Source organism: Anguilla rostrata, chromosome 11 (genome assembly GCF_018555375.3).
Source record: "Anguilla rostrata isolate EN2019 chromosome 11, ASM1855537v3, whole genome shotgun sequence".
Taxonomy (NCBI): domain Eukaryota; kingdom Metazoa; phylum Chordata; class Actinopteri; order Anguilliformes; family Anguillidae; genus Anguilla; species Anguilla rostrata.
Window position 1 is genome coordinate 18,979,781 of NC_057943.1, and position 26,129 is coordinate 19,005,909.

The window sequence follows — 26,129 nt, forward strand, 5'->3', positions numbered from 1 at the left end:
TTTGGTGTACAGAATAATTTATTTATTAATATTTACAGTCTGATATAGAGTTGCATTTATGTTATCACAAATATAACAAAGAGGGAAACCTGTGGACAAAAAGGTCCCCATAAAACAGCATGACAATTTGCGAACCTTTCGAATACTAAGGAAACTGTATCAAATGTTGTTTTAAAAAGAGATACTCATAGTAAGTATAGTGCCAAATCAAGGACACAAATTTTATTCCAAGGAAACAACAAATTGGATACAAAACAATGTCCCCTCTGAACATGCAGGAATTATTCAGCAAGCAGGGCCTTTGCAATAAACAACTGACCATTATTGATACATTATACAATAAATCTTAACCATAATGAGCTAATAATCTGTACAATTATAAATTAAGTGCAAGTTGAAAAATGTCCAACTTCGACTGAGCAAACAAATCACAAATAGTAATATTAAGTACCAAAAGCTAAAAAGAGCCTTTAGGATGAGCTCTCCCAAGACATCAGATGGGGCGCAATACAAGCAAAACCACATTAATAAATAAAACTGGAAGCTTACCCTTGAATTCAAAAGGCACTATTAAATCCATTTTACCTTCCAGAAATTCATCACTGATTTTCCCAGCTTATGCAAGACAGAGTTTGCAACACTGTCTGATTCCTCACTATAGCAACAGAAGAGTTAGGACATCTCCCCCACCCCCCTCCCGTTTCATTTGATTTTTTTCCTCCAAAATGATTAGAAGTGACCATTTCCCACAGTGCCGTTCCTTAGCACAGATGCCTGGATCAACCTTTCCTTACCACTGAGAGAGTGATTCTTAGGAGTCACTCACAATGCGATACGCATATTATATGCACATACAATGAAACAAAAACTACAGTTTGTTTCACATATATCCTAATTATGGTCATTTCTGGAAAACACAGCAAATGCAATATATCAAACAAGTTGCTGATATTCAATTGGAATGCAACATTTCAAATTCTGAAAAAGGACCATCATTTTGATTGCATGTTCCAGCAAGACCAGCCTGCACAAGATACTGTACTTCTGGTATGTACTGCTTGCAGGACCTTGTTATCCTATAAAAGGCATGCAGACACTCTTAGCTGCAAGAGGCTGAGGACTATGGGTGAGCGAGTCACTTGAGAAAAATATGATTTGTCTACCTCATGGCACATAAATTTGTGCATTTAAAATAAGATACATACTTACCCGAGTTCTCTCTGCACATTAACATGAAGGGTGCTACATATATAGAAGGCCTACAGCAAATAACATGGAATGGAATAATTTATTAATTACACTTTCGTATGAATTATTGAAAGCCTTTTTCTGTAATTCGCAGACTACATTCTCAGAATATCTCTTCATGAAAATATAACGACGGCCTCTAGAAGATGTCTGCTAAATACGGACGCCAGAGGCATTTCGCTTCTTATCCATAAGCTTCACGCGCAGAGGCTCATCAATCTATAATAAAAATACAGTAACAGCGAAGAACCGTGTGCATTCTGTATTCCCTCACTCAACTACAGCACTTACACTTTATTTGGGTATTTTATAGATGCACATGCTCCAGTTTCTCACCCATGCTCCTTTTACTGATAATACTCCATGCCTCATATCTACATGCTGCATAATAAAAACAATAATAATCAGAGTAGTAATCACAGTCATAATTATAATAATCTTCACTGGATTAGTTAGTATGATAATCATGACAATGATGACAGTACTTATAATGACTATTATTACTATGAAATAACCAATATCATGTCCCACTTCCCAATGTGCCATATATTCCCCAGTGTTTTCTGTAAGTGGGAATGTCAACATAATAATAATAATAATAATAGCATTGTAATGCTGAGGCCAGTAAGAATCATTATACCTGTAAAAATATTTTTTAAAGATTGCGCCCACAAGCTGTTGTACAGTATGCTAGTTTCTAAATATCTGCTTTACAAATTCTAGTTTTGAAAATGCTCCTTGTTTATAAAGCTCAAACCTTGTCTCTGTTGTGTAAAAAAATAAATGCAGCGTCTTCGTGGAGCGGCTGTGGAGGGGGGGAGGCTACACAGACTTCCTCCTTGTGCGCAGGAACTCCCTGAAGCTGCAGCGTCCAGGGGACAGGGTGCTGCCCGGGGAAGACTGGCCTGTGTTGTCCCTGGTGCCGGACAGCCCGCCCTCAATCCTGTAGGAGATGGAGTTGAAGTAGACGGAGTTGGTGTGGCAGCCCAGGTGCTCGTGGTGCGAGGGAGCGGGGCTGTCGCAGGCGCCCAGCCGGTAGCACATGCAGGAGCAGAAGGAGCTGATGCGGGACTGGGGCTTTAGGGGCCGCGGTCTCTGCCGGGGAGCCTCTTGCTCCTCGGCCGGGGAGGGAATGAGGTTGGTGCGGCTGGTGCCCTCCTCCATGGGGAGGAAGAGGGTGCTCCTGCTGCGTCCGTCCTCGCCCATGCACAGGGTCACCATGTCCCTCTCCCTCTTCACCGACGCCCGCTCCTCCGCGTCTCGCCGCTCGTCCTCAGAGTTCATGGTGAGAAAGCGGAGCACCACCAGGTTCAGGAAGGCCCCGATGACGGTCAGCCCCACCAGGATGTACATGAAGCTGAAGGCCACGTAAGGCGTCTTCTCCTGCAGGTCCTCCTTCTTCTGGAGTGCCACAAAGTCCCCAAAACCAATGGTGGTGAGGGTGATGAAGCAATAGTAGTATGCATGGAAGAAGGTCCAGCCTTCAAAGTGGGAGAAAGCTGCTGCCCCTATGCCTAGGGTCCCAATACAGGACAGGAAGCCTACCAGAACCATGTTCTCCATAGAGACCTCTGTCCGCCTCATGCCCAGGCACTCCTTGGCCATCCTCAGCAGGTAGCGCACAAAGGTGTTCATCCTCTCTCCCAGGCTCTGAAACATCACCAGCGTCAGTGGAATGCCCAGGACTGCATAGAACATGCAGAACACCTTGCCAGCATCTGTGCCAGGTGCAGCATGCCCATAACCTGTGGAGCCAGATCCAGCACAATATTGTATTATGTGCAATGTTGGCAGACAAATAGGTCAAGATAGCACAAGCCTAAGGAAGGCATTTGATTTTAATGTATGTCTAAGAATAAAACATATCTGGGAGTAATTTAGCAATTATACTAAAATGGATCAGCATCTATTTTTCAATGGAACAAACATAGTTAATCAATCATGAGTATATTAGATTGTATTCCCTGTTACAGCCTCAAAAGAAAAGGCATTAATCAAAAACAACACTTTTAATACAGCTTGTGCTCTACACTCTGAACCATATTATTCAAAGTGACAGCCTAGGTTGTGAATTGTATGATATCATTCCGTGCTATAAGCAGCACAAAAAAAAAATTAAATGCGTATTCATCAAATGGCCGAATATACTTGATGATGAATTGACAGCTAAGAGCCACTGCTTTTTCTTTCTCGAGCTCTTTAAAGTATACATTTCAAGTTCCTGAGAAATTATAATTATTACTACTATTTTAAAATATTTTTGTATCCTTAACATAAATAATTTCAAATATCTTACAGTGAAATGAAAACTTACCTATTGTAGTGATGACGGTTATGGCAAAGTAAAATGACCCTGCGAATTTCCACTGCCTCCCAGCACGATGGGGCTCCGCTTGCAAAACCACGCGCTCAATCTCTCGGTAGTCAGCTTCGGAGAACCGGTATTTTTTCTTCATCTCGTTACGTTTCTGCTCTAAGATTCTTTTCCTGGAGCTCTCAGATTCAGATTCCAGAGCATCGAATACCGCAGCTCCCACAAGCAGGTAAGAAAACATACAGAGGATCAGAGACAGGGTCCGAACGTTCTGCTTCTTCATCTTCGCACTCGGCCAACTCGAATGAGAATGATGAGGACTTGAACCGAAGCAGGTGGCGCAATTCACCGCATTACCGCCCTACAGGACTACATGAGAGAAAACTTAATATGGTGTAGGGAGAGAATTGACAATGTAACAGCTAAACTAAACATTTAAAGAACGGAATATTCCGTATCAAAGACAATGTGTACTCCAGAGATATATCAGGATATAGCATATACAAGATACGTCCAGGCTTTAATCCAGTATTCATAAAATATTACTCCGATTTCCAAAACCCGAGTATGTCTCCACGTACTCTCTTCCTTATTGCGTTTCTGGTTGCAACAGCTGGCTCTTATGGAAATTTATACATTCTTGTGAAATATTCTGTCATGTAATAATAAAAATAAATATATGTACAATATATATTTAAATATTCAGTTAAAGTTTATTATTGACGCCTTTATACTTTCCCCTCCAGTTTTCTTCCTAAGTTAGTCGTCACGACTGTAGCGCGAGTCTGGTTAAATAAATTGACACACAATAACGCAGATGACTCATAGGGGCTGCAAGACTGCATATCATCACCGACAATTGGCAGGCGGTATATCTGTCTTCTATTAACTTTCACGTGAGTAATCATTATTAGTGTTTGAAAGCGGTAGAGATAAACCTTACCTGGGTTGAGTGGTCTATTCGCATTTAATAGATGAAAGGACGGAAATGTGAAATTCATGGACCGTAATACTGCCAGGAAATCCAAGTAAAGTTCTCTACAGTATATTGAGATTGGCGTTGTTATAGCAAGCGCACTGTCTGTAATCGGGGTAGTTCACTACAGTGCTACAAATAAATTAATATTGGAAATACATAAGATTAGCTCACATGTGACACACTCTGCGTAACTTCCAATCCAACCTGTTTTGCAACAAGGGAATCCCAGTGTATTGCATCCTTAGCCCTGTTGCAAGTCTTCACTTTTCGTGGTAAGCGAATATTTACTTTCTAATTATGAACACTCTCTGGAAATTTCATTCATTCGCTTAGGTACAGGCTAAACTTAAGTTAAAATTCGCGTTACTTCGCAGGTGTTGTCAAAACAGGAACTGCTAATGTATTTTGAAGACAAAGCGAGGCACTGGCCACGGTGCTGAATGTTATTCTTCGGGGGGGATTCAGCACTTTGTCAATATTGAGTGAGAGTGGTCATGTGGTCACACATTAATTGCGCTTCTTCGAGTAACCTACTGCGAGCAATTCTAGATCTATGAAAGCGTACGATATTTCCCATGATTTTAAGAGGTCGTTCGAGGACACCAGGACTGAAGAACCTAAGTATGAAGAGCATGAATCGGAATTGGAATGTTCGGGTATCGTCGGGCCTTAAATTATCGATAGCCTAACTCTTGATTTTCAGTCCTAGGCTGAGGCCTATAGTCTATACGATAAATAGCCTATGTCAATATAGATGTATTGACACATTGCTAAATCTGTTTCACTACGGAACACCAAAAAAGAAAAACAGAGTCGTCTTGATCGCTGAAACAAACGATATGTGCTCTTAAATTTCAGTTGGAAATAAATTTCGTCAAATCGTTCTTTCCCCCCATAAGACTTTCCTGACCGTTCTGTGAATTAAATTCGTATCGATACGCGACAGAAGACAATGTTATTTTGTGAAGCCCAATGGAATTCAAACGTTTCCTCACAAACGACTAAACATCGCAATTCTCAAATCGTTCTCTTACTACTTTCTCTTACACCTAGGCTACCTTCCCCTGCTTACCACTTCAACACACAACAATTGTGCCATTCAAGCCTGTTAAATTACATGATTATATTAAATCACCCTGTACTATCTACTAGAAAACAAATGGGCACCTGTTCGCTCCAAGTAATGTTTATTTTTATCCTCGCGAATTTCGAGCCTCTTGAGTCGGCCTTTTCAGAGGGACGGTTTACATCTCCTATAAGTACCATGAAGTTATAAATTAATCCGCAGCGAGAGAGGGCAAGGGGAGTATCGTGGAAACAGCTGGCTTTTTCCAGTCATACCACCTTGATTACCTTGCCTTTTGAAGCGTGTGTGCAAGAGGTATCCACAGTACACTTTGATAATGTATTATTCTAACTGATGGGTTGTGGGTGGCAGGAATGACCTTTACGGAGTACACTTTGTATCGGGCGATCGATGATACATTCGTTGTTAACAAACCCACTCTGAGAAAGAAGACACAGAAACACTGTCCTTTCAATGGATTTACGAGTATTACATTTAAATACCACAGTTTTCAATCGCAGACATTTTTCCAGGACAGTTACACTGTGGTCATGGACAGTGTTTTTAATTAGGCCTATACAGTCAAGGACAAAATCACTTCGTGGTTGTATATACTTCAACTACAGCTAGGCTACTCATGACCTTAGGGGCATGTTGAGATGGGGGTTATATTACTAATGTCTGGACTGACGGATCAGACACTCAACAATTAACATCTATTCCATTTACCCACACACAATTTGTTCAAATTCTTGGGAATTATGTTTTATACATGGCAACTGGTTTTAAAACAATGATTTTTGTATATATAATGGTCTAACAGTAAAAGCACAAGTCTTGTCTTGGTGACAAGCTCACATTCTACACAAAAGAATAAGCTTGTTCTGGGGTACTAAATGTCCTTGTTCTTGGTGGTTTTTGTTCAAGTTAATCTATTGATAAATTATGGTAGGCAAAATGGAAACATGTTAAAAAACCATACAAAAACTGTGTCATTTTTTAAAAACTTATTTTTAACCAGAATGGAGGATTAGCTAATAGCTATTTGTTTCATCTTTGAATTCTTCATCATGTGAACAGGGTATTGTTTCAGCGAACAATACTCTGTTCACATGACACTTGAAATCTTGCATACATACGCATGGTTGTATTATGATATTTCCCTCTGGATTACTGAATTGAACTCCATAAACACTGTCGAGTATGTACACAAGTCACACAGTTAGAAGTGTGCATAATCTTATGCAATTTCACCACAACTATTAAAAACATCACTTTTCACATTTTTTTCTTTTGGTGAAAAGATTTGCCACAGAGGCTTTTCCAAAAATGTGCACATAAATGGCCTGACTGATTTGGAAGTTCATAAATGAATATGGGATATTCAAACTTCCGTGTATGCAGATATTTCTAGAGATAAATCATACCTGTACATTTTGGGAAAAAAGCAGTATACACAATGGATTTTCAGAGCCAGTAAGCCAGAGCAAATGAGATAAAACCTAATATACATAATATTACCATTTGTTATATTTAAATTTCAGTGGGCCTACTTTGTAGACCCAAAGGGTTATGTTCAGTACTGAAAATGGAAAATTCTCTCATCTGTGATTTTCAATGTTTTATCCTGAGAAAATCATTTTTGGAAATGTAAATAGAAGCCATGAAATTAAGTTTATATCCATTTACAGTGTCGAGCTATTCCAGATTGGCACTTTATTTGCATAAGGTGACACAAAAATATTTTCACATATAAGAGAGGCACAACTCCTCTATTTATTTATTTATTTTTTATTTCAAAAGGATGTGTTATGGCACTTGTCCAATAGTGTATATAATTGTCCATAACAACAAATTGTGTCATCTTGGTTTCAATAACCGTATTTGCAATTAGGAAAGGAAAACAGATTGCGGAAATGAATCATTTCTATTCGTCTGTTTACACATAACCCTAAACCTGATCTCTCCTGTCTCAGTCCCTGCAGCTTTTTTGTGTCAGCCTGGATTGCATGCAGTAGCAATAGGAAGGGTGCGTGCACAGGCAGAACAGCATATGCGAGTCCAGGGAGGTCCAAGAGAGTGTGAAGAAACCCTACAAGCGAATACAGTTACCATAGAAACCTGGAAGACTTGGTCTGGTGGCTCAGGGATGCTGATAATCTTAGAACAATAATTTAATTTCCATCAATCAAGCTCACATTATGTAGGCCTGGCAGAATTTATTTCTTAAATTACAGTTCTTTTCTAGGGAGCAAATGCTGATCACAGCTTTTACTTGATATTTTGATTCCATCTATCACTGTCTAATGAGAAAAAGGGGCATTGCATGAAGGATCACTTATACGTCTGCATCTGGTGTGATTGGGGCTTTGATGGGACATTGTAATGTGTTTTTCTATCTTGATACTTTCATTTTGTATAATTGTCTTTAAGGCCTTTTATGCTCTTTGTTAAATAGCTAATACAGAGCACTTAAGTGCCTGCTGTGAATCATCCAGGACAGACAAAATCAATTATATCTCAACTGATAAGAGGAACCTGCACAACTAACAGGCTTTCATCAATTTTTTTATAAGTCTTTTTTTAGACGCAGGAGAGCTGGAACAGTAACACAGCAAGAATGTGTATTTTCTGAACATAAATGAATATGCTAGGCCTACTGACTGCAAAATTCCCCATCAAAAACAGGAAGCCACAACCTATTTTTGGAGCCGTTGTTTAAATATTACACAAAACTTTAACTAGGCACTGACCTCTCTGTTTAACTACTATTCAGACAAAAAGACAAAGCTGCTTTTCATTAACAGAAGCACTCAACTAAAAGCACTACCTGTTTAGCTAAGCATGGAAAGCACCTAAATAACCAGAATTGCAATTGACTTGCAAATTGGCACAATATTCAGATTAGAGTAAACAGAGATGACAGTCATTTCATTTCACGCCCTACACATATGAGATATAAATCACAATGTGCCTTGTACAGTATGCACGCAAATGCACTGTAATAGCATGCATGGGTAGGTGAGGCAGCCCTAAGATGAGTCTGCAAAGCATCAGTAGACCCCAAAGCTTAGGGGTCTACTAAATTTGTGAGCGACACAGAGCTGGCTAGTTTTCTGTTTGACCTGTAAGTGATGTTACCTCTGGCTATGCAGCTAGGGTTTCCAGATGGCCAGTTTTGACTGGATTTCAAATTTTGTCCAGTTTTCAAATTACTTCTACATGTCCAGTTCATGGTCCCAACTGGACAATATAGCCTACTGACTGATCCAAGTAATTAATGGGAGAAATTTACCAATAGAACTAATGAATTTGCGAGTGGGTGGGGTTGAAGATGGAGGAGGAGGAGATCTCTTTGATTGTAAACACAGGCTTTAAAATCCGGCAGAGTATGCCTTTAATAAATGGTTTTTGTTAATACAAATACATATATGTAATTGCAAGTCAATGGTATGGACAAATGTTGATTGACTTCAGGGAAACATCTTGAAGGGTCTCTTTTAATGCAACTTGGTTTCATTTTGTACTTGCTTAAAGTAATGAGGAAATAAAAGAGAAGAGCAGAAAACAGTCATCCTCCTTCTGTCACTCCTAAAACTGACCAAAACAAAGATTGTTTTTGAAGTCAGAATAAGTGTCCTGTTGCAAATATGGCATATTGGAAATTGCTCTACACTTGAGCATTCATAAGGTATAAGCCACTCCATGCCCTTACATAAACCATAGGATTGTTTTGGCTCTGTTATTGAAGAGTAGATTGGATGTAGCAATGTTTGGCAGAGCATGTGTTGTCATATTTGTTCAAAAATAAGAGAAATATGATTCCATCCTCAAAATGATGCATCTACATGTTAACAAAGTTACAAAAGATCAAACATAAACATTGATTAAGAAGGATCTTTGAAATAACATTTTTAGCTAAAATTATTTAAATGCAAGTCTAATTCATAGTATCAGTTAAATACCATATGTATAACAGCTACATATTCCTTTTCTCAGCCATGCTGTTCATCAGCACTGTTGACAAGCCAAAATAAGACACTTCCAGAAAAGCAGAAAAGGATTAAGCCTGTGGCCAAAAATACTGTAATATGAAATGCTCAGCTCCTGCAAAAAAAAAAAAAAATTCTAAGCAAAGAATTAGCACCTTTCAATCTTTCACAGAGTTAAACATAGTTAAAGGGATATGGGATAGAGGCTTAGTTAGAGGAGCAGAATTAAAGGAACAGATGTACAGAGTTGGAGGTGCAGGAGGCTCGAGTTAGAGGGCCATAGTTAAAGGGTCACAGGGGCGGCATTTAATGATCAGAAGGGCAGATTTAGATGGACAGAGCCACAGGGGCAGAGGGGCTGAGTTTGAGAGTTAGAGGGAGAGCAAGGCTATTGAACTCTACAGAGGCTGACTTACTTTAGCAGGGTCAGAAGAACTTAGGTGGAAGGTACAGAGGGAAGACTTGCTATTGTAAGTCTGAATGTTGAAGTTATGATGGAAATATGGCAAAATGAAAGTTTCTGGGACAGACTAGTCGAAATAAGTAATTAATCCAACCCACACTCAGAAATTGAGCAACAAGTCAGACATTTATCAGAGCTCCTGGCTGTCAGCAGCTATATGCAGCTACCAATCAGATGCAGCTTGGCTTACCCTGGCACAATACTAAAGCTGGAAGGATGGCCCTAACATATTACCTTTCTCCCCTCAAAACAAACATGTAGTGAAAATAGTCAAACAAATAAAAATGGTGCCTATTATTTTAATTTAAACGCTGGCATTGTGTTTATTTTATGTATACAGAACACTTAATAGTACTCAGATAGCAGGGTTCCTGTTATGCTGAAGTATCCTTATCCAAGCTTTCCTTTCCCATTCTAAATCCCTTGTGCAACTGGTAGAACCCATCTGGCCCATGAGCAAAATAGCAAATACATGACGGATAATATTATTCTGTACAGAAAACCAATAGCACCTTGGTATTTGCTTTGTTCTATGAGAGAAATGCCGTTTGAATTCCTATACTCCTCAAATGTGTATGTGTCTGCACATACTGCAGACGTTACTGCACCAGTCAACTTGCCACTTCATTAGGTAACAACTGAAGTGCCACACATATCATGTATTCACTAACAGCACAATCAACAATCAATTATTTTGAAGAATGTTTTTAATAATTGCACGTTACATACTACTCTTTCTGAACCTATTTAGAAGTTCTAAATGTGCTTTTCTGAGAAATACAGCAAATTTCAGTAAATTTCCAAAAAAATAAAAAATAAGAGAGTGGAATGAGAATGAAAATAGGGAAGAATGCTGAAAGGCATCAGTTTCAACAGGTGCTCAAGATGATCCATCGGCTCTACACAGAGATGCAAATTTCACCACCGCAGAAGAGCTTATAAAAGTAAGCCTGCTCAGAATCTGACTTCGCAAATGTGTTAAAGAGCAAAAAAAATAGATAAATAAAAAAGGAGGAAAAAAGAACATCTTGAGCACAGACACTCCAAAAGCAAGCTGCCTCTGCAGATGTCTCCACTGAGTCACCTCTCATAATTACTGTGTTGCGATCGAGAGCAGAGCTGCACGCCACTCTTGCAAACTGTGAATGGACTCCGGCGATCGGATGGGGGGTGTTTAGCACACCATGAGTGACTGGGGGAGTACGCGGTGGTAGGGCAAGATACTGTGTCGCCTGAAGCTAACATTCCTGTTTTTCAGCCCAGAAAGGAAGGCTAAAGCAGGAACTGGAGCCCATGCCAGTCCCCTGGCTCTCTCTGGTACAAAAACCTGGCCTTCTATATATTCATACCAAGCAGTGGAGTGGCCCCCATTCCCTTCCCTTTAATTTAATATGCCTCATCTGCTTCCTCTCCAACTTAATCCCCACACTTCAGCTCAGTTCATTTTCACATGATGCCACTGATCGAAAATCTCAAAGGAAATTGGTGGCTTTGGTAGATGCATGAGAAAAGTAATTTTATTTTCGGCAATTTTACATGAATGTGGCAACTATAGAATTATCATGAAAAGTTTGACAGCTCTCAAATGCTCTCCTTCCAAAAAAGCATCAAAATGATTGCTGTGGTTTCAATCAAATGAATGAGGGCTCCACTTGAAATGCTTTCATATCGATTTATATTTCAATGCGACTCATGTGATTACTAATATGGCAAACATGGCATTCCAAACCCTCCCAATGTGAGATATAGGCTACACGTACACCCAAATATCCGTTTCAGCATATCAATGAAATAAGGGTCTTCCTTCAGTAATGATTAAAGACTGAGATGAGATTCTATTCAGGGAGTCATGCAAAGACAACAAATGAAAAAGGTTTAACGCTAAACATCCTGGCAATCATGACAAGGGGGGGTGGGGGGTGGTCTATAAATAGCCGTGAGTCATGTGAGCAGCACAGGAGTCACCATGCTTGTGCTAATCAGAGCCCTCTGTGTCCCTGCTGGAGGGTAATTGCGCGCTGCTATAGATTAGCATGGTCTTTAGCTGCCCTCTCTTTCATATCCACAGACACGTACCTTCTTTTGAAGACAGAGGAACAGCACCGGTTCTAGGCACAGGAGCCAGGGACGGTCGCACGGGGCACCATTCGTCTGGGGGACACTAAATGAAGGGGAAACAACACATCAGGCAGAGCAAGCAATTACATTTTCAAATAAATTGTGCAGAATTTCATTTAGATTTCGTTAAATCCCTCCAACACCATGCAGAGAAATAGGAACCACACAATCTTCAAGATTTTTATAAACAAAGCATTACAAATCTGCCATTCACCAAAAATGCCACCTTTAGTAAGTGAACTTCAATGCAACACCATAGACATCTACTTTTCATACGCTGCACACAAAACATATGAAATAGAATGTAATGGAAGCCACTTTTGTATGGAATTCCCATTTTCATTACAGTAACACTGCTAACACTGAAGCACACTGAGCCTCAACAAATCTCGGATACTTCGGAAAACAAACAAGAATAGCATCCACCTTTGGTTTTATTTTTTTTTCATTTTTGTATCCACACAGAGAACCCTGTCTGTGACTTTGGGCCGGTGATAGGTACACTGTGAGATCGATCTGTTTCAGGGCCCCCAGGGTACAGCATTACATCATCCGTCTCCAAGCGTCTACTCTGATTTACATCACATTGGTCTCGGCTCTGTGCTGTGGGACTCCAGATCAGAACTCTGCATGGGGTACACCTGACCCTTCATGGGGGCACAATGTCCCCAACCATGCATCAGTTCCGAGAACATTATAATTATAAGCCATTTCTCCTAAATATATTCTCAGAGCATTTATGGCCATGCTGCTGATCATCTTTTTTTAAACTATTATTCATATGGCAGGTCCTAAAAATGGCCTGCATTACATGGTGTTATATGATGTTTTTTTGGCAAAATGTGTCTAAGATTATTACAGTAAAATATGACTGTGTGAGGGGCTGAAGGCTCAGTTGGCGAAAGGCAATGCTGTATTGTGTGGATGGGCCCCGCGGTCTGGTATCAAATCCAGCCGCTGTACAGCACAACATACAATTGGCTGTAGCATGAGTCAGCGGCAGCGGCAGGGAGGCGTAAAGCACAGGCACATTTCACAATAAAAAAATAAATGATCAGCACCTCCATGTCTTTCCCTACTGTACCTCCCCCTTCAGCACCTCCAGGAAAATATCCCTGGCACCACCACTGTCGGTCAGGGATGAGAGGGTTCAGTCGGCTGGGATTACAGGGCCTCAACAGGGCCACCAGTAACCCTTTCCAATCGAGCTGAACATGAAGCGTCTCCCTCTGACTCATATCTGTATATCTGTATATCATATCTGAACTGCGGTGTGCAAAGCAGCAGCTGAAATGCTTGGGAGGAGAGCACAGGCTTGTTTGCGCTCTCACAAATTTGATAGAGGAGATTGTGGCAATGAGTGCCGATAGATATTCCTGGTTGTTCAAAATTGGGGAGAAAAAAAACACTGAAAATATTTTTTTAAGTAAGACTGTTGGACTCAATAAAAGAAAAACATTTATCAAATTATGATATTTACTCCATATGCAGCCTTGGAAAAGTGCAGATTTCCAAGTGAATGTTTGGGGGTGGTGAGGAAGTACCTCTGAATCACAGATTATAGCTTGAGAGGAGCCAAAAACATCCAGCAGACACAGCCTATTTCACATTCTGGAGTGTTCTTTCACAATGTATCATCTCTATTCCATAGTAACAAAGCACAGTATTAAAAGGAACTGGCATTATGCCTAGGAAATTTGTGTGAAGGTAATCATGCACCCAGTATGGGAAGCACCACATCCCTGACAATGAATTTTATACAGCATCACAAGATGCCTAAAAAACACTAACATTACCTAAAATTGTTTTAGTTCCAGCTCAAAAGAATATTGTGACAATGTATTGTTGTCAGCATTATCATAGGCTATATGATCACTTGGTAGCAGAAAATGTTCTTGATTTTCCAATTACCAGAAAGTTAATAACAGTACAAACTCATCACGTGCCATATAGGCCAAACATGCAACAGTAACTAGCTTAATGTTAACAGAAGTGAACAATGAATAGTAGATCAGGGTGGTATGCTTTAGTTGAATTCTTTCATTTCACTATTCCCTTCAGAAAATAATGCTGGCATTACCATAGCCAGAGCCTACTGGTTGCCAAGGAGACAAAGTATTTATGGATGGAATGCACATCCATTTTATATAAATATTGATCAAGCTCTAGGAAGAATAGATCCTCTAGTGTAATAATACAGAGTTAAGGATGTCATGCTCATTTTTTTTGGAAGGTGCTCAGGGTGGTCATATCGAGCCGTTCAGTCCACCACACAGAAGAGAAGAACAGAACACATAGGCTATGCCATACAGAGTGAGGCCGTTTAGCTCGAGTGCTCAAATCAATCTGAACATGGTTGCTCCCAGCTTTCGTGACCCTGTTTGATGTTTCAGCATAATCCCATCTTCATCAGATGCAGTCACTGTCAAGCCCCTCCCCATACCGCATGATACTGCACCAGATCAGTCTCGCTGTCATGACAATACAGTTTGCCCTTGCCTAGCCAAGAGGAAGGCCTGCTGCTTCACAGGAAGTGAGGCAGACAATAGCAACACAAAACAGCTGCTCCTTATCATGCCTGGACTAATACCTGAATATCACGACACCTTCCAGAGATGCAGACAGATGTAATGTCGGGGATAATGGAACCTTTTAATCAGAGATCACGAACTATTATGGGTATATATCATTTATAATCATTTTCTAAAACGAGAATGTGGGCCTTTTGCATGGAAAGTCCAAAGTAAAGCAGTCTGTATGATATTTGCACTTCATTACTAGTTTGAACAAAATGACAACTGAATCTTGCCGACTCCATCAGCATGCCACCACAAAGGAGCCAACTCATTCAGTACATCTCATGCGAAGGAAAAGCTGTTGAAGCAGAGGCTCCGATTTCTCCAAAAACGTCATGATATGAAACAAGCTCTGGGCAGTTATACATCCTAAAGCCAAGCCCTCTCATGTTCTCCTTCATTTCTCTGCACAGAGTCACACACACACGTTTTGATAGTACAAACATACATACTATAGGAGTGAGTGATATGGACAAAGATCAAATCATGTTTTTCCTGATGTTTGTAGATGCTCAATACATACAATGATATTGTTTTAATATTGTCAAAACAAAGGATTCATATAACATGATTAAAAGATTTTGCTAGCTTGAAAAACTAAAATTTTATGTCAGTTTCTCTAAATATATCATAAGTCCTTAGCTTGAATAACTAAGATTAATGCAAGTCTACTCTGTCATAATGGGAAACACTGGAGCATGTGATTTAAAAGGTGTGGATATATACATGTTAATATTTAGCCTATTCACTTACAGCAGTGTATTTATATAGATTTTTTCATGAGGATTATCATACATTCACAAATCCATGTCATGCTTACAGGCAAGCAACCATAAGCCAAAAAATGAGAAGAAATATGGAAATCATACTATGCAGTTTTACTGCAGGTCTACGTCAATATAGTGGAGTAATACATCGTCACTGGCTGAAATATCATTACAGCTAAGGAAAGCAAGCAACATTGGTTAGCATGCTAGCTGGTTAATAACCCAGTGTACCTTTCCAGAAAAGTCTAAAGGAAGATCTGCGCAATTACCATGAAAAGGCATATCATGGCTGAAATTATACTGGTGACAATAAAAAATATTCTCATATGACCAATCCCTAATGGTCCAATGTTGAACTTTGATAGGAACTGGGTGTTGTGGTCAGACAAGCGCAAAACTAAACTTGTGTATGTTTGTGCTTGTATCAGTTTTATCTAAACTTTATTATATGTGAATCCATCCAGGCTTTATATTAACACAGTAGTTTTTGGTTTGCTTAAGCATGAAAGAGAAAATGTCACTTGCACCATTCAGTCCAAGGCTTTTTGAGTGGCAGAGCTCGAGGTTTCCTATACTGCAGCTTCTTACACAATGCCAGGGTATATGTACACTGCTGTGCTCTCCGATGATATTCTCTGTGAATCACAGCTTGATGAGTATGCGGTTTACTGTACTGTAAAAGGCGGGCGGGGGGAGTTGGGGGGGGGGGGGGGTGGAATGACACACAGCAGTTTCCAGTGATCTTGCAGTGAACATTGTTCAGTTCAATTGGCACATCTCCTCTGACAGGTAACAAGTACACTAAAAGCCTACTTTTGTCCCATCTGGCTCCTCTTGTCTTGTTTCCAGTCCCCACTCCCCACCAGTCATATAGGAGACTACCATCTGGGGTATTCACACTGAAAGGACTTTGCAGTATAAACAAAGAATACACTTAAAGAAATGTAAAAAATATTATATATTACATTAGACATTTTCTGATGGTGCTCTGCCAGGCCTGTACTGCAGCAGTCGTCAGCTCATGCTTTTTTTTTTTGCAGGCTAGGAGCTTCACGTTTTTTCTACAGCACATGAAACGCATGTTCATTTGGATTCAGATCAGGTGAATGACTTGGTCAGGCAAGAAATTTTCCAGTTTTTGGCTTTGAATAACTCCTTTATTGCTTTAGCAGTATGAGTGGGATCATTGATTTGCTGTAGGATGAAGCACCGTCCAATGAGCTTGGAGGCATTTGCTTGAACTTGAGCAGATAAGATTATTTTCTACACTTCAAAATTTCCTCTGCTGCTGCCATCAGCAGTTACATCATCACTGTAGACAAGGGAGCCAGCACCTGTGGCAGCCACACATGCCCAAAGCAAACCACAACAACCTCACCATGTTTCACCATGAGGGGGGGCTGCTTTGGATCTTGGGCAGTTCCTTTCGGCCTGCACAATTTTCTCTTGCCATCACTCTGATACAAGTGATCTCATCTGTCCACAAGACCTTTTTCCAGAACTCTTTTCGGTACTTCTTGGCAAACTGTAATCAGGCCATCCTGTATTTGTGGTTAACCTGCATCTTGCAGTGTAGCCTCTGTAGTTCTGTTTTTGAAGTAGTCACGGACACATCCATGCCTGCCTCCTGGAGTGTATCTCTGATCTGTACGACAGGTGTTTGGGGGCTTTTCTTCATTATAGTGAGTATTCACTGGTCATCAACTGAAGAGGTCTTCCTAAGCCTACCCGGCCCTTTGCAATTACTGAGCTCAGCAGTGCTCTCTTCTTAATGATGTTCCAAACAGTTGATTTGTGGTAAGCCTAAGGTTTGGACTGTGTCTCTGACTATTTTTATCTTATTTTTCAGCTTTATAATGGCTTCCTTGACTTTCATTGGCACAACTCTGATCCATTGACAAACACCAACAATAGACTCCAAAAGCCTAGATACTAAAAGCTGTCTTATACCTGCACTAAGGGAGCAACACAACTGACTAATCAGAAACTTCTGTGAAGTCATTTGTGCCAAACATTATTGTGTGCTAAAATGCAGGGGCTATACATAAAAATGGCTGTAATTTATTCATGATGAAACCAAAATGTAAAAAAGTACCCTTAAATAAAATTGTTTGAGACTACAAATCTAAAATTGTGGAGTACAGAGCCAAATCAAGAAACAGTAGGTCTTTATCCCAAACAATATGGAGCTCACTGTATGATAGTTTTTTTAGCATTCTGGAAGCCAGTATTCATTCAAAGCAGGGGTGTCTAGAGTAAAGAATTATGACCAACTGACAGGATAGTCAACACATGTTCAATTAAACTGATCTGCATCTCATCTATTCCTTTATCGTATCTTAGATCATGTGGCAAGGTGCGTATTGAATCTTCTGAGAGGGAAAGATTCACACTCTACTACTAATTCAACTCCAGTCATAACAAGATAGAGCTTGATCAAAGACAAATAGTCCAAATGAAAAAATATTCTTCAGGGATATTCCAGTGGGAGTCTCTAAATTACCATGTGACATAACCAAAGCAAGAATCATCTGCCATTTTCTTTAAAAAAGCTACCTCTGTGTTTGCAGTACCATTTTTGATCTTTGATCAGAGGAGATTGTCGGGCATTTTGGGAATAAGAACCTTCAATGCAAAAAGTCAATCGTGGTAACTTTTAAAGAGGGGGGGAAAAAATTGAGGATAATTCATGATCCATCTAATCAAATTGATTAATTTAGTCCCATGGCAACATGATGATAGATCGGAAACAGTCAGGGTATCAAGACCAGCCATCACAGTAGGATGAACAAGCAGTCTGTATCTGACTCTAAAAACAATGACTCTCACTGTCAGTCAGCACAGAAGACTTACAGTGAAAACATTCAGTGCAGTTTGACAGTTTCACTCTCATTCCCTCCCTCCTGATTTAACTGAATCTTCTGCTTCTCAGCTTCATGTGAGGGCAAGGATAAGCAAAATACTTAATAAACTAATGTCACAAAATTCAGAAAATAGTCAAATTCCCCATTGAAAAAGGAGAATTTGGAGCCAGAGACAATCGCAAAGCACATTGCCCCACTGTTTTTATAAAGGCCTCAGATTTTAAGACAAAGAACAAAAAGTAAGCAATGTGGAAGTGAAGGTTCCATTTATTTCACTTATTTTAGTAATATCGTCATTACAAATGCCAGACTGTGCACGGGGTTACCTTCTCTGATGCCCTTTTAAACTGATACCAACTTGACGGATACCATGCTTTGCTAGAATATTACAATTAACACTGCACATTTGATGTCTCATATCAAACATCGTCCTAGACGATTCCTGTAAACTGTGCAAAGAATCAGATGGGTGCCCTCTGCCCCCTTCTATTTCAAGAGCTTGGTGGGGAATCAGAAGGGGGACAGCACCAATTAAAACATCTCTCTTGGGCTGCATGTAATTACCTTTGCATTCTTTGATTATCTTTACAAACACTGTTCCCTGAACTCACTACTGAGGTGTGTTGCTAGGTCACAGCAGCATGGTCCACGAACACTCATTCATACAACAACGTGAGCACCACTGTAAAGCTTCACGTTCTTGGACATATACAGACACCCACGCATGAAGAGTACATTTCTAGTCAATTACTCACTGAACAAAAATAGGATTTCATTTCATGCATCACTGTATCATTCTCACACACACACACACACACACACACACACACAATAAAGGAGAAATATTTTAAATGTCCTTTTAATTGCACATCATCTAATTCTCTCTATCCCTCACCAACTGGGCTATATATAATGTACACACACACACTCACTTCAATTGACAATTTGGTCTGACCAGCGGTGCTTGCTTTGGCATCGATAAGAATATCTGATTTAGGCCACAGACTATAAAAGGCTTAGCCACAGAAAAGCATCCATTTTTGGTCAATCATGGGTTAAGGAATACTGTGAATTATATCGCCCTCTGGTGTTCTGATAACAAGAGTAGGCTGTTTTAAGTTGCCAGCACACGACAGCATATCGGATCAACTGTAAGTGGTAGGCTGTTTATTTCAGTAGCTGTTTCATATGGACAGTCATCCAACAGAGTGAGAGCATAATTTCTAAAAGAAGAATAAATTGGTTTTAAGTACAGAAAAAGAAAAATACCTATTTGGGTAAATAAAAAAACAGCATAATCATTAGAAAACTAAGCATTTAAGTCAATTTGTCGGTGAAAGAGCAGCAAAAACTAATCACTGAAGAGACAGCCACTGGGGAAATAATTTTGAACCATACAGTATCAACATCCAAGGTATTTTAACTTGCTGTTTATTCAGGCCACCTGTTCAACAATGGGCAATTTGTGTTGGGGAAGCACAGAATGTTATGGTGTGTGAGTGTATGCTATAGCATTAAGATTTGCCTAAACCGGAACGTAGCCCAAACCATGAAAAACAGCCCTGACCCAGGGGTGTCCAGATATTTTGGTCATATAGTGTCCCACTATTCCTGTAGAATGACCCCTTACAATGTGTAAATCTTTCAGTACAGGCTAAGCCCCCCCCCCCCCAAATTCTCTAGGTAACACTTCAATAATATATTTAAATTGTTCCAATTGTTTTATTTTTGTTTACGAGTTACATTTTTTATAGCTTACATCGCAATGCTTTTGAAGACCAGAACTGTACATTCTAACTAAATTCAGAGGGACTTAGGTTGACTGTGGCAGGAAAGCTGGAACGAAGTCGCTGTCACACTAAGTCACCACTTAAACCCTATTTTGTGCCAGGAAAAACCCTCATGGCCAGTTACTTTGAACATTTCTCAGCTGCCCTGGAGGAAAGCACACATGCTATTGACACAACACAACTTCTAATGTTTATTTGCGGAGTCACAGAAACATTCTAATTGCCCCGAGAACTTCAGTCGCGGGGCACTCCCATATTAGAACCACTGGGGCAAATAGCCTACTTTCAGTTTCAGATTTTTAACATTCATGCCTTAATCTTGCAGTGGGATACGGTGTTAAACGAATCCACTAAGTTTAAACTTTTTTAACTAATGTAACACACAGCATATGTATCAGTTTGTACACCATGTGCACAGCAATCCTGAACAGGGCAGCCCAACACTGTTCCTGGAGATATACCGTCCTGTAGGTTTTCAATCCAACCATAACAAAGCACATCTCATTCAACAGCTATAGATCTCATTGAGCAGCTGATTAGTTTAATCGGTGGTTCCAAATTAGGGTTAAAATGAAAACCAACAGGAAGATAGACCTCCAGGAATAGGGTTGGGAACCCCTGCTCAAGACATCCTTACAACCACAAAAACCACAGGCGTATAGCATGTACCATCTATAGCTTAAGTTTTAAAACAGGTGGTCCCGCCCACCGCTAAATAAACCCAACTGGATTTCATACAGCCAGAACAGCGAAGAAGAGCTCCTTTAAACTGCTATGAACATAACCAATGAAGATAAACATAAATGCATAAAGATGGTCTAACTAGTTATTCTAGATTAGCACACTACTTAGAGAGTATACATACAGATAAGAGCCCTGATGTAGCATGACATGCAACCACATTTTATAAGGGGCTATAAAACTATAAAAACTAAAACAATATTTAAAATATTATGTATAATGATATAGTATATATATATATATATATTATTTTTTTCCTACACAGAGGTATCTACATACAGCAAATCATACAGGTCTCACATAAGTAGAGTGATTTGTCTTAGCCTAGGGCACCATTTCATTACTGTATAAAGCTTAATTTTATTTAAGTCTATATAACCCAGGGATCTCAAAAGCAAATCCTAGAGGGCTGCCATGTCTGTGTTGGTTGGTTTTTGCTGTGTTCCTGGACTTAGTGATTAGTTTAAGTCATTGATTGGCTAAAGAGTCTGCACACCTTGTTTTCAAGGCCTAATTTAGCTGCTGATTGAAAAGAAAAGCACAAAACTAGCAGAGACTGTAGCCTTCCAAGACTGGACTTTGAGATCCCTGAGAGAACCTAATTGTTTTATGACTCTGCAGTGCTCAACAACAAAAAAAAAACCATTTCAATCACACATAGAGAATGCCATTTGTCTGAGGCCCCGTGCTTGCTGTTGAATGAACCTGAATGTTTTCACAAGTCAGCTCAACAGACATCTGACATCCAACTCTTTACGACTGGCTTTTACTGAGTCTAAGGCAGGGGTCTCAAACTCCAGCCCTGGAAGGTTGCCATCTCTGCGGGTTTTTGTGATTTATTTTTAATCACCAGCCAATTTAGGCCTTTTAAATAAGGTGTGCAGACTCTCTGGCTAAAAATGACTTAAACTAAGCAGTGAAGTGCAGCCACACATCAAAAACCAGCAGACTCAATGACCATCCAGTATTTGAGTTTGAGATCCGTGCTGTAAGGACTAGAGCCATCATGCACTCTACTGAAGAAACATTACCAAATATCTTCCAGTAGATTCACAGTGTTTGCATAAACATGTCATTTTCTACTCATTTGCCAATCTATTGCCAGTATTCAGAGTATACAAAATTATGCCCAGTTATGCATTACTGAGCTGCAGTGCTGCTGTGAGAAGCATACTTGTATAGGCACCTCATATGCATGTTTACGTGACCACAATACATTTCCTAATCTACAGAGAGAGGCAATTGAAAATTAATCTCTGAAGCCCTTGTGTATGCGGGCAGGTTTGCTCATTTTGGAATGTGAATAAGTCACCCCTAAGAACAATAATAACTATAGGTGCCCATCACGTCACTGAATCCATAATGTCCAGAGTCAGAGAAGTGCTGCAGCCTCTCATTGATAAGGCACATAAATGCAACTATGCATTTTGCACACCCCTAATTTAAAAACATGAAGAAATAGCCTATTAATAGCATTTCAGAGAAAATGCGTGCCCTGCGATAGTTGGCTAATTGGAGCGGACCGCATGCTAGTGTATGAACAAATATTGCATTACCTTGTCAAACCCCATTCCCCAACCTGAAAATAAACAACATTCAGTGATTGTTCTAAACTATTTGTATTCTAGGCCTTGCACCCCCCCCCCCTTTTTTTTTTTTTTTTTCTTAAAGACAACACCGACAAGAAACGCTAAATGTGAACTCCTTGGAAAAGTAGTTGGAAAAATTATGAAATTACGCCAAGCTATTTTAAATATTGTTAATGTAAGAAAATACTTCTTCCTCGGTGTTACACTACCATGAGGCCCGGAAACTGATTTAATAAAATATAAGTTGTGATTAACACAGCTAATTATGTAGGGACCTGAGAAAAAGGAACCAATTTTCGTTTAAAATTATAACGTGATAAAATATATTTTTGTGATCTTATTTTCTACCTACTTAGAAAATAATATTTTTGACTTACGCAACCATGATGATACAAGCTAGATTGTCCAGCTATCAGACTGGTTAATTAAGCCCCCGGACACATTTGCTTCTGTTCAACCCGTACCATAAAGGCGATGGAACTTTCGGGTCCTGTTCCAGAAAGGCCGGATGACTGTGTGTCTTCCGTTATATGATTTGAAAAGGCTGGTTATAAAGTTCAATAATTTCAGATAATCTACTCTCCTCTTGCATAAAGATTGACTGCAACGTTATGGAGGACGATTTAGTTTGCGAGTATGATTCCACTTGGGACACGGAAAGCGATGGAGACGACTTAGGAGAGAACACAACGCGGCGTTCAAGCCAGGACAAAACTCAGAAATCCTGGGGTTTTGTATGTTTCGTTGCACTGTTTTAAGCCTCGTATATGCTTTTATTGTACACGTGCACTGTTAATGATTCATTGCTTAATAATTTGTGAATAGTATAGTTTCAGGGCGAAACCTCGAAGGGTGTAGAATTATTGTTTGCCTGGTGCTGGAGTGGTTGCTAACTGGCTTGATGTACTGTAAGATGGGCATTGTAAGCTAGGTAGCTAATGCTAGCTGGCCAGCGCATTTAAAACCGTTCAAGCAAACGTTCAAGTTTGCAAGACAGTCCGCAAGGCAAACCACCGTCTTAGCTCACTCAATTTTCTGATTATTTTCGTTTGCTAGCCAGTGAGCTAACATACTCCGGCAGTCTGTCACCTTCAGAATCCTGATGAGCCTTGCAATCTAGCCAGCGAGCATCTTAACCGGAAGTAGGGTTTACGTTATTCATTTCACTCAAATGAATTCAGAAAAAGAATGGTTTCTCGTGTCATATGGATATTTCTCACTAATTTTTCCATTTTTCTGAGCAGCAGTGTATTTGGTCATGCCATGTCATGCTGGACGGCAAGTTAGAAGGACCACATTCGTTCTGATGTTAGAAATGCCCATATCCGCATCGTGATGCTTTCTTATGAAACATCGCCATCACATTAGGCAACAGTGCTTGCCATGCTAACGTTGCGGCTCCCAATCATTCATTTTCGAAGTGAAAAATAGTTACTGTGTAGTGACGCCAGACTTTGCTCATTTAATTCTTACCCTTTGTGGAGTTGTACTGTTGGCGCCTGTCATCTTAATTAGTTAGAACAAGAGGATGCTGATGGTTCTAGCCAGCTAAGACTTGTAATACTATCAAATTAATTACCCTGCTATCTACAGCTAGTGACCCCCGTCAATTATCCATGTAGCTAATTTACTGAGGTTTTTTTCCGTTCTTCTACAGATTGCATTAAACATTAAACAGTCAACAGATTAGTCGTTTGCTAGCGCGCTATCTAAATAGCTAGTCTTAGGTGCGCACTGTTTAACATTCAACTAAGGCAGCTCGAGTGCAGAAGGGTGAGTGTATTTGTAGTTTCCTTTCAATCCGCAGCCAATTAAGGCCTTGATAACAAGGTGTGTGGGCTCTAGCCAATCAATGAGTTGTATCAATTACTCACACTGAAACACACAGAAAACCAGCAGACACTGCAGCTGCCTTCTGTGACTGGAGTTTAACACCTCTGAGTTGCTAAAATTAATAACTGTCATGTGGCTACATTTAACGATATAAGGAAAATAAAATTACCCAATTTTGAGGAGTGGTCATATATTAAATCACAAGTGTCAAACTCCAGTCCTGCAGGGCCGCAGTGTCTGTTGGTTTTTGGCATGTTCTCAGCAACAGTGGTTCATTTAAATCACTGATTGGTTAAAAAAACTACACACCTTGTTTTGAAGGCCTTAATTGGCTGCTGATTGAAAGGAGACTACAAAATCCCACGTACATTGTGGCCCTCTGGGAATTTAGTTTGACATCCCTGCTTTAAATGATCAAATTCAGGAATGGATTGTGAAATGAAGTTAGCGTTACTGTCTGCATGGGCAACGTGAATGTTGGAAGTGTCTGGTGTAGCTAATTCCCATCTGAAGGGTGGGGTGGGTTTTCTCTGTGATGAATGCCATCAGTGGCTGTAGAGTGCCTGGCGGCCAGAAGAAATGTAACAGCCTGGTAGTGGAATGTTTGGAATGAGTATCCCAGCAGAACTTGCTGTGGGTCTCATTTTGTTGTTACTCTCCAAACCTCATTCAACTGGGCAAACACTGAACCTGGTGAAACCACCAGGCCCTCTCAAGGGTCCTGCTGGTATTTGTCGAACACAGATGTATTGTATGGGCAACTGCTCATGAAGACCAAACCTTTAATATTTCTTTTATGCAGGAGAATTGAGATGTATATCGAGTAAGTGGGGGGCTAATGAAAGTTCAATTTAAAAAATAAATAAACGATTTGGCTAATTTGCATGTTATGGCCATGGTGTTGTTTCAGTGCTTTCAGAGTTGTCATGAACAGGGTTGAACCCTCAGGAGTTGTTCCCACTGGCCTTGAAAGTATGTTCTTTCCGAAAGTTACTTTGGGTAACACATTCCACTGCCCTCAAAAGGTCAATAAAATATTGCCAAACTAAAGAAAAAATAAGTGGTTATTGTATTATGTTTATCCTAGCCAAATATCTTGTAATTTATCCTGTTTAAGCTATCCTCAATCTAAAAAATGAGAATTTAAGTTGTCTTACTTTGTATTAAAAAATAATAATACTGCGCTGAAACTTTTTGTGATTGTCTCGAAGAACAATGCCTAAATTGTCGTCAGCTTAACATGGGCGATATGTACATAGAGGCCTCCCTTCGTTATTTTTGTTTCACTGAAGAAAGCTCAATGCTGGAACATCTGTCTAAAAGATATCGCTTAAGTGTGTTTGAGGTATCTTTTGATGTGAGAAACGTTCTTTTTCTTTTATCGTAGCAAAATATAAATGTTTTGCATAACCGTGTTGCTTGAGGTCGGTTAGCAGTGTTTGACTGAAATATGGTATGTTCATATGCTTGCTTATGTCGTTTTCCCACTACTAAAACTCACTGAAGAGTGGGAAACACATCTGCACGGTGTTTCTGAGGAGATGTAAAATATTTTGAAAGTGATGTTTTAATTCATCATTTATATATTTGAAGTAGCCCCGTTATGTAGGAATTAAATGAAAAAAATATTATGCGTTTATGTAAGACCTCTATCTGAATTGTGTAAGAAGGCTATTGACGTAAAGTTTGTCATGAATATTATATAGGATAAATAGCACCTTATGGGGATTTTTGCATGGAAATGTCCTGTATACATAATATTTGTGTCACCTTAAGCAAATGTTTAAGT

General features: G+C 39.7%; 3 protein-coding genes across 5 annotated transcripts in view; 1 reads left to right on the forward strand and 2 right to left on the reverse strand.

Annotated features, from left to right (window-relative positions):
• LOC135234189 (cadherin-4-like) overlaps positions 1–24,033 on the reverse strand; it is a 546,833-nt gene extending 522,800 nt beyond the window's left edge. Inside the window, exons 1-2 of one of the 2 annotated variants that reach the window (XM_064298517.1) lie at positions 23,981–24,033; positions 12,139–12,223 (exon numbers count right to left, since the gene is read on the reverse strand). The gene's annotated coding sequence lies outside the window, so the exon portion shown is untranslated. Of the gene's footprint in view, positions 1–549; positions 665–12,138; positions 12,224–23,980 lie in introns of those variants that run through there. The other variant, XM_064298519.1, reaches the window with a different exon arrangement.
• On the reverse strand, positions 1–24,035 carry kcnk15 (potassium channel, subfamily K, member 15). 2 transcript variants are annotated; one of them, XM_064298522.1, is made up of 4 exons: positions 23,981–24,035; positions 12,139–12,223; positions 3,563–3,931; positions 1–2,993 (listed from the first exon to the last, which is right to left on the reverse strand). In XM_064298522.1, exons 3-4 carry the CDS (start codon positions 3,843–3,845, stop codon positions 2,071–2,073), a joined length of 1,206 nt encoding a protein of 401 aa, XP_064154592.1. In that variant the 5' UTR covers positions 3,846–3,931; positions 12,139–12,223; positions 23,981–24,035; the 3' UTR covers positions 1–2,070. The 2 variants fall into 2 exon arrangements, with proteins under 2 accessions (XP_064154592.1, XP_064154593.1); XM_064298523.1 differs by lacking the exons at positions 12,139–12,223; positions 23,981–24,035 and adding an exon at positions 4,713–4,987 and having other exon boundaries at positions 3,563–4,600.
• ogfr (opioid growth factor receptor) overlaps positions 22,953–26,129 on the forward strand; it is a 7,969-nt gene continuing 4,792 nt past the window's right edge. Inside the window, exon 1 of the mRNA XM_064298521.1 lies at positions 22,953–23,241. Coding sequence (XP_064154591.1) covers positions 23,119–23,241 — 123 coding nt within the window. The 5' untranslated portion in view covers positions 22,953–23,118. The remainder of the gene's footprint in view (positions 23,242–26,129) is intronic.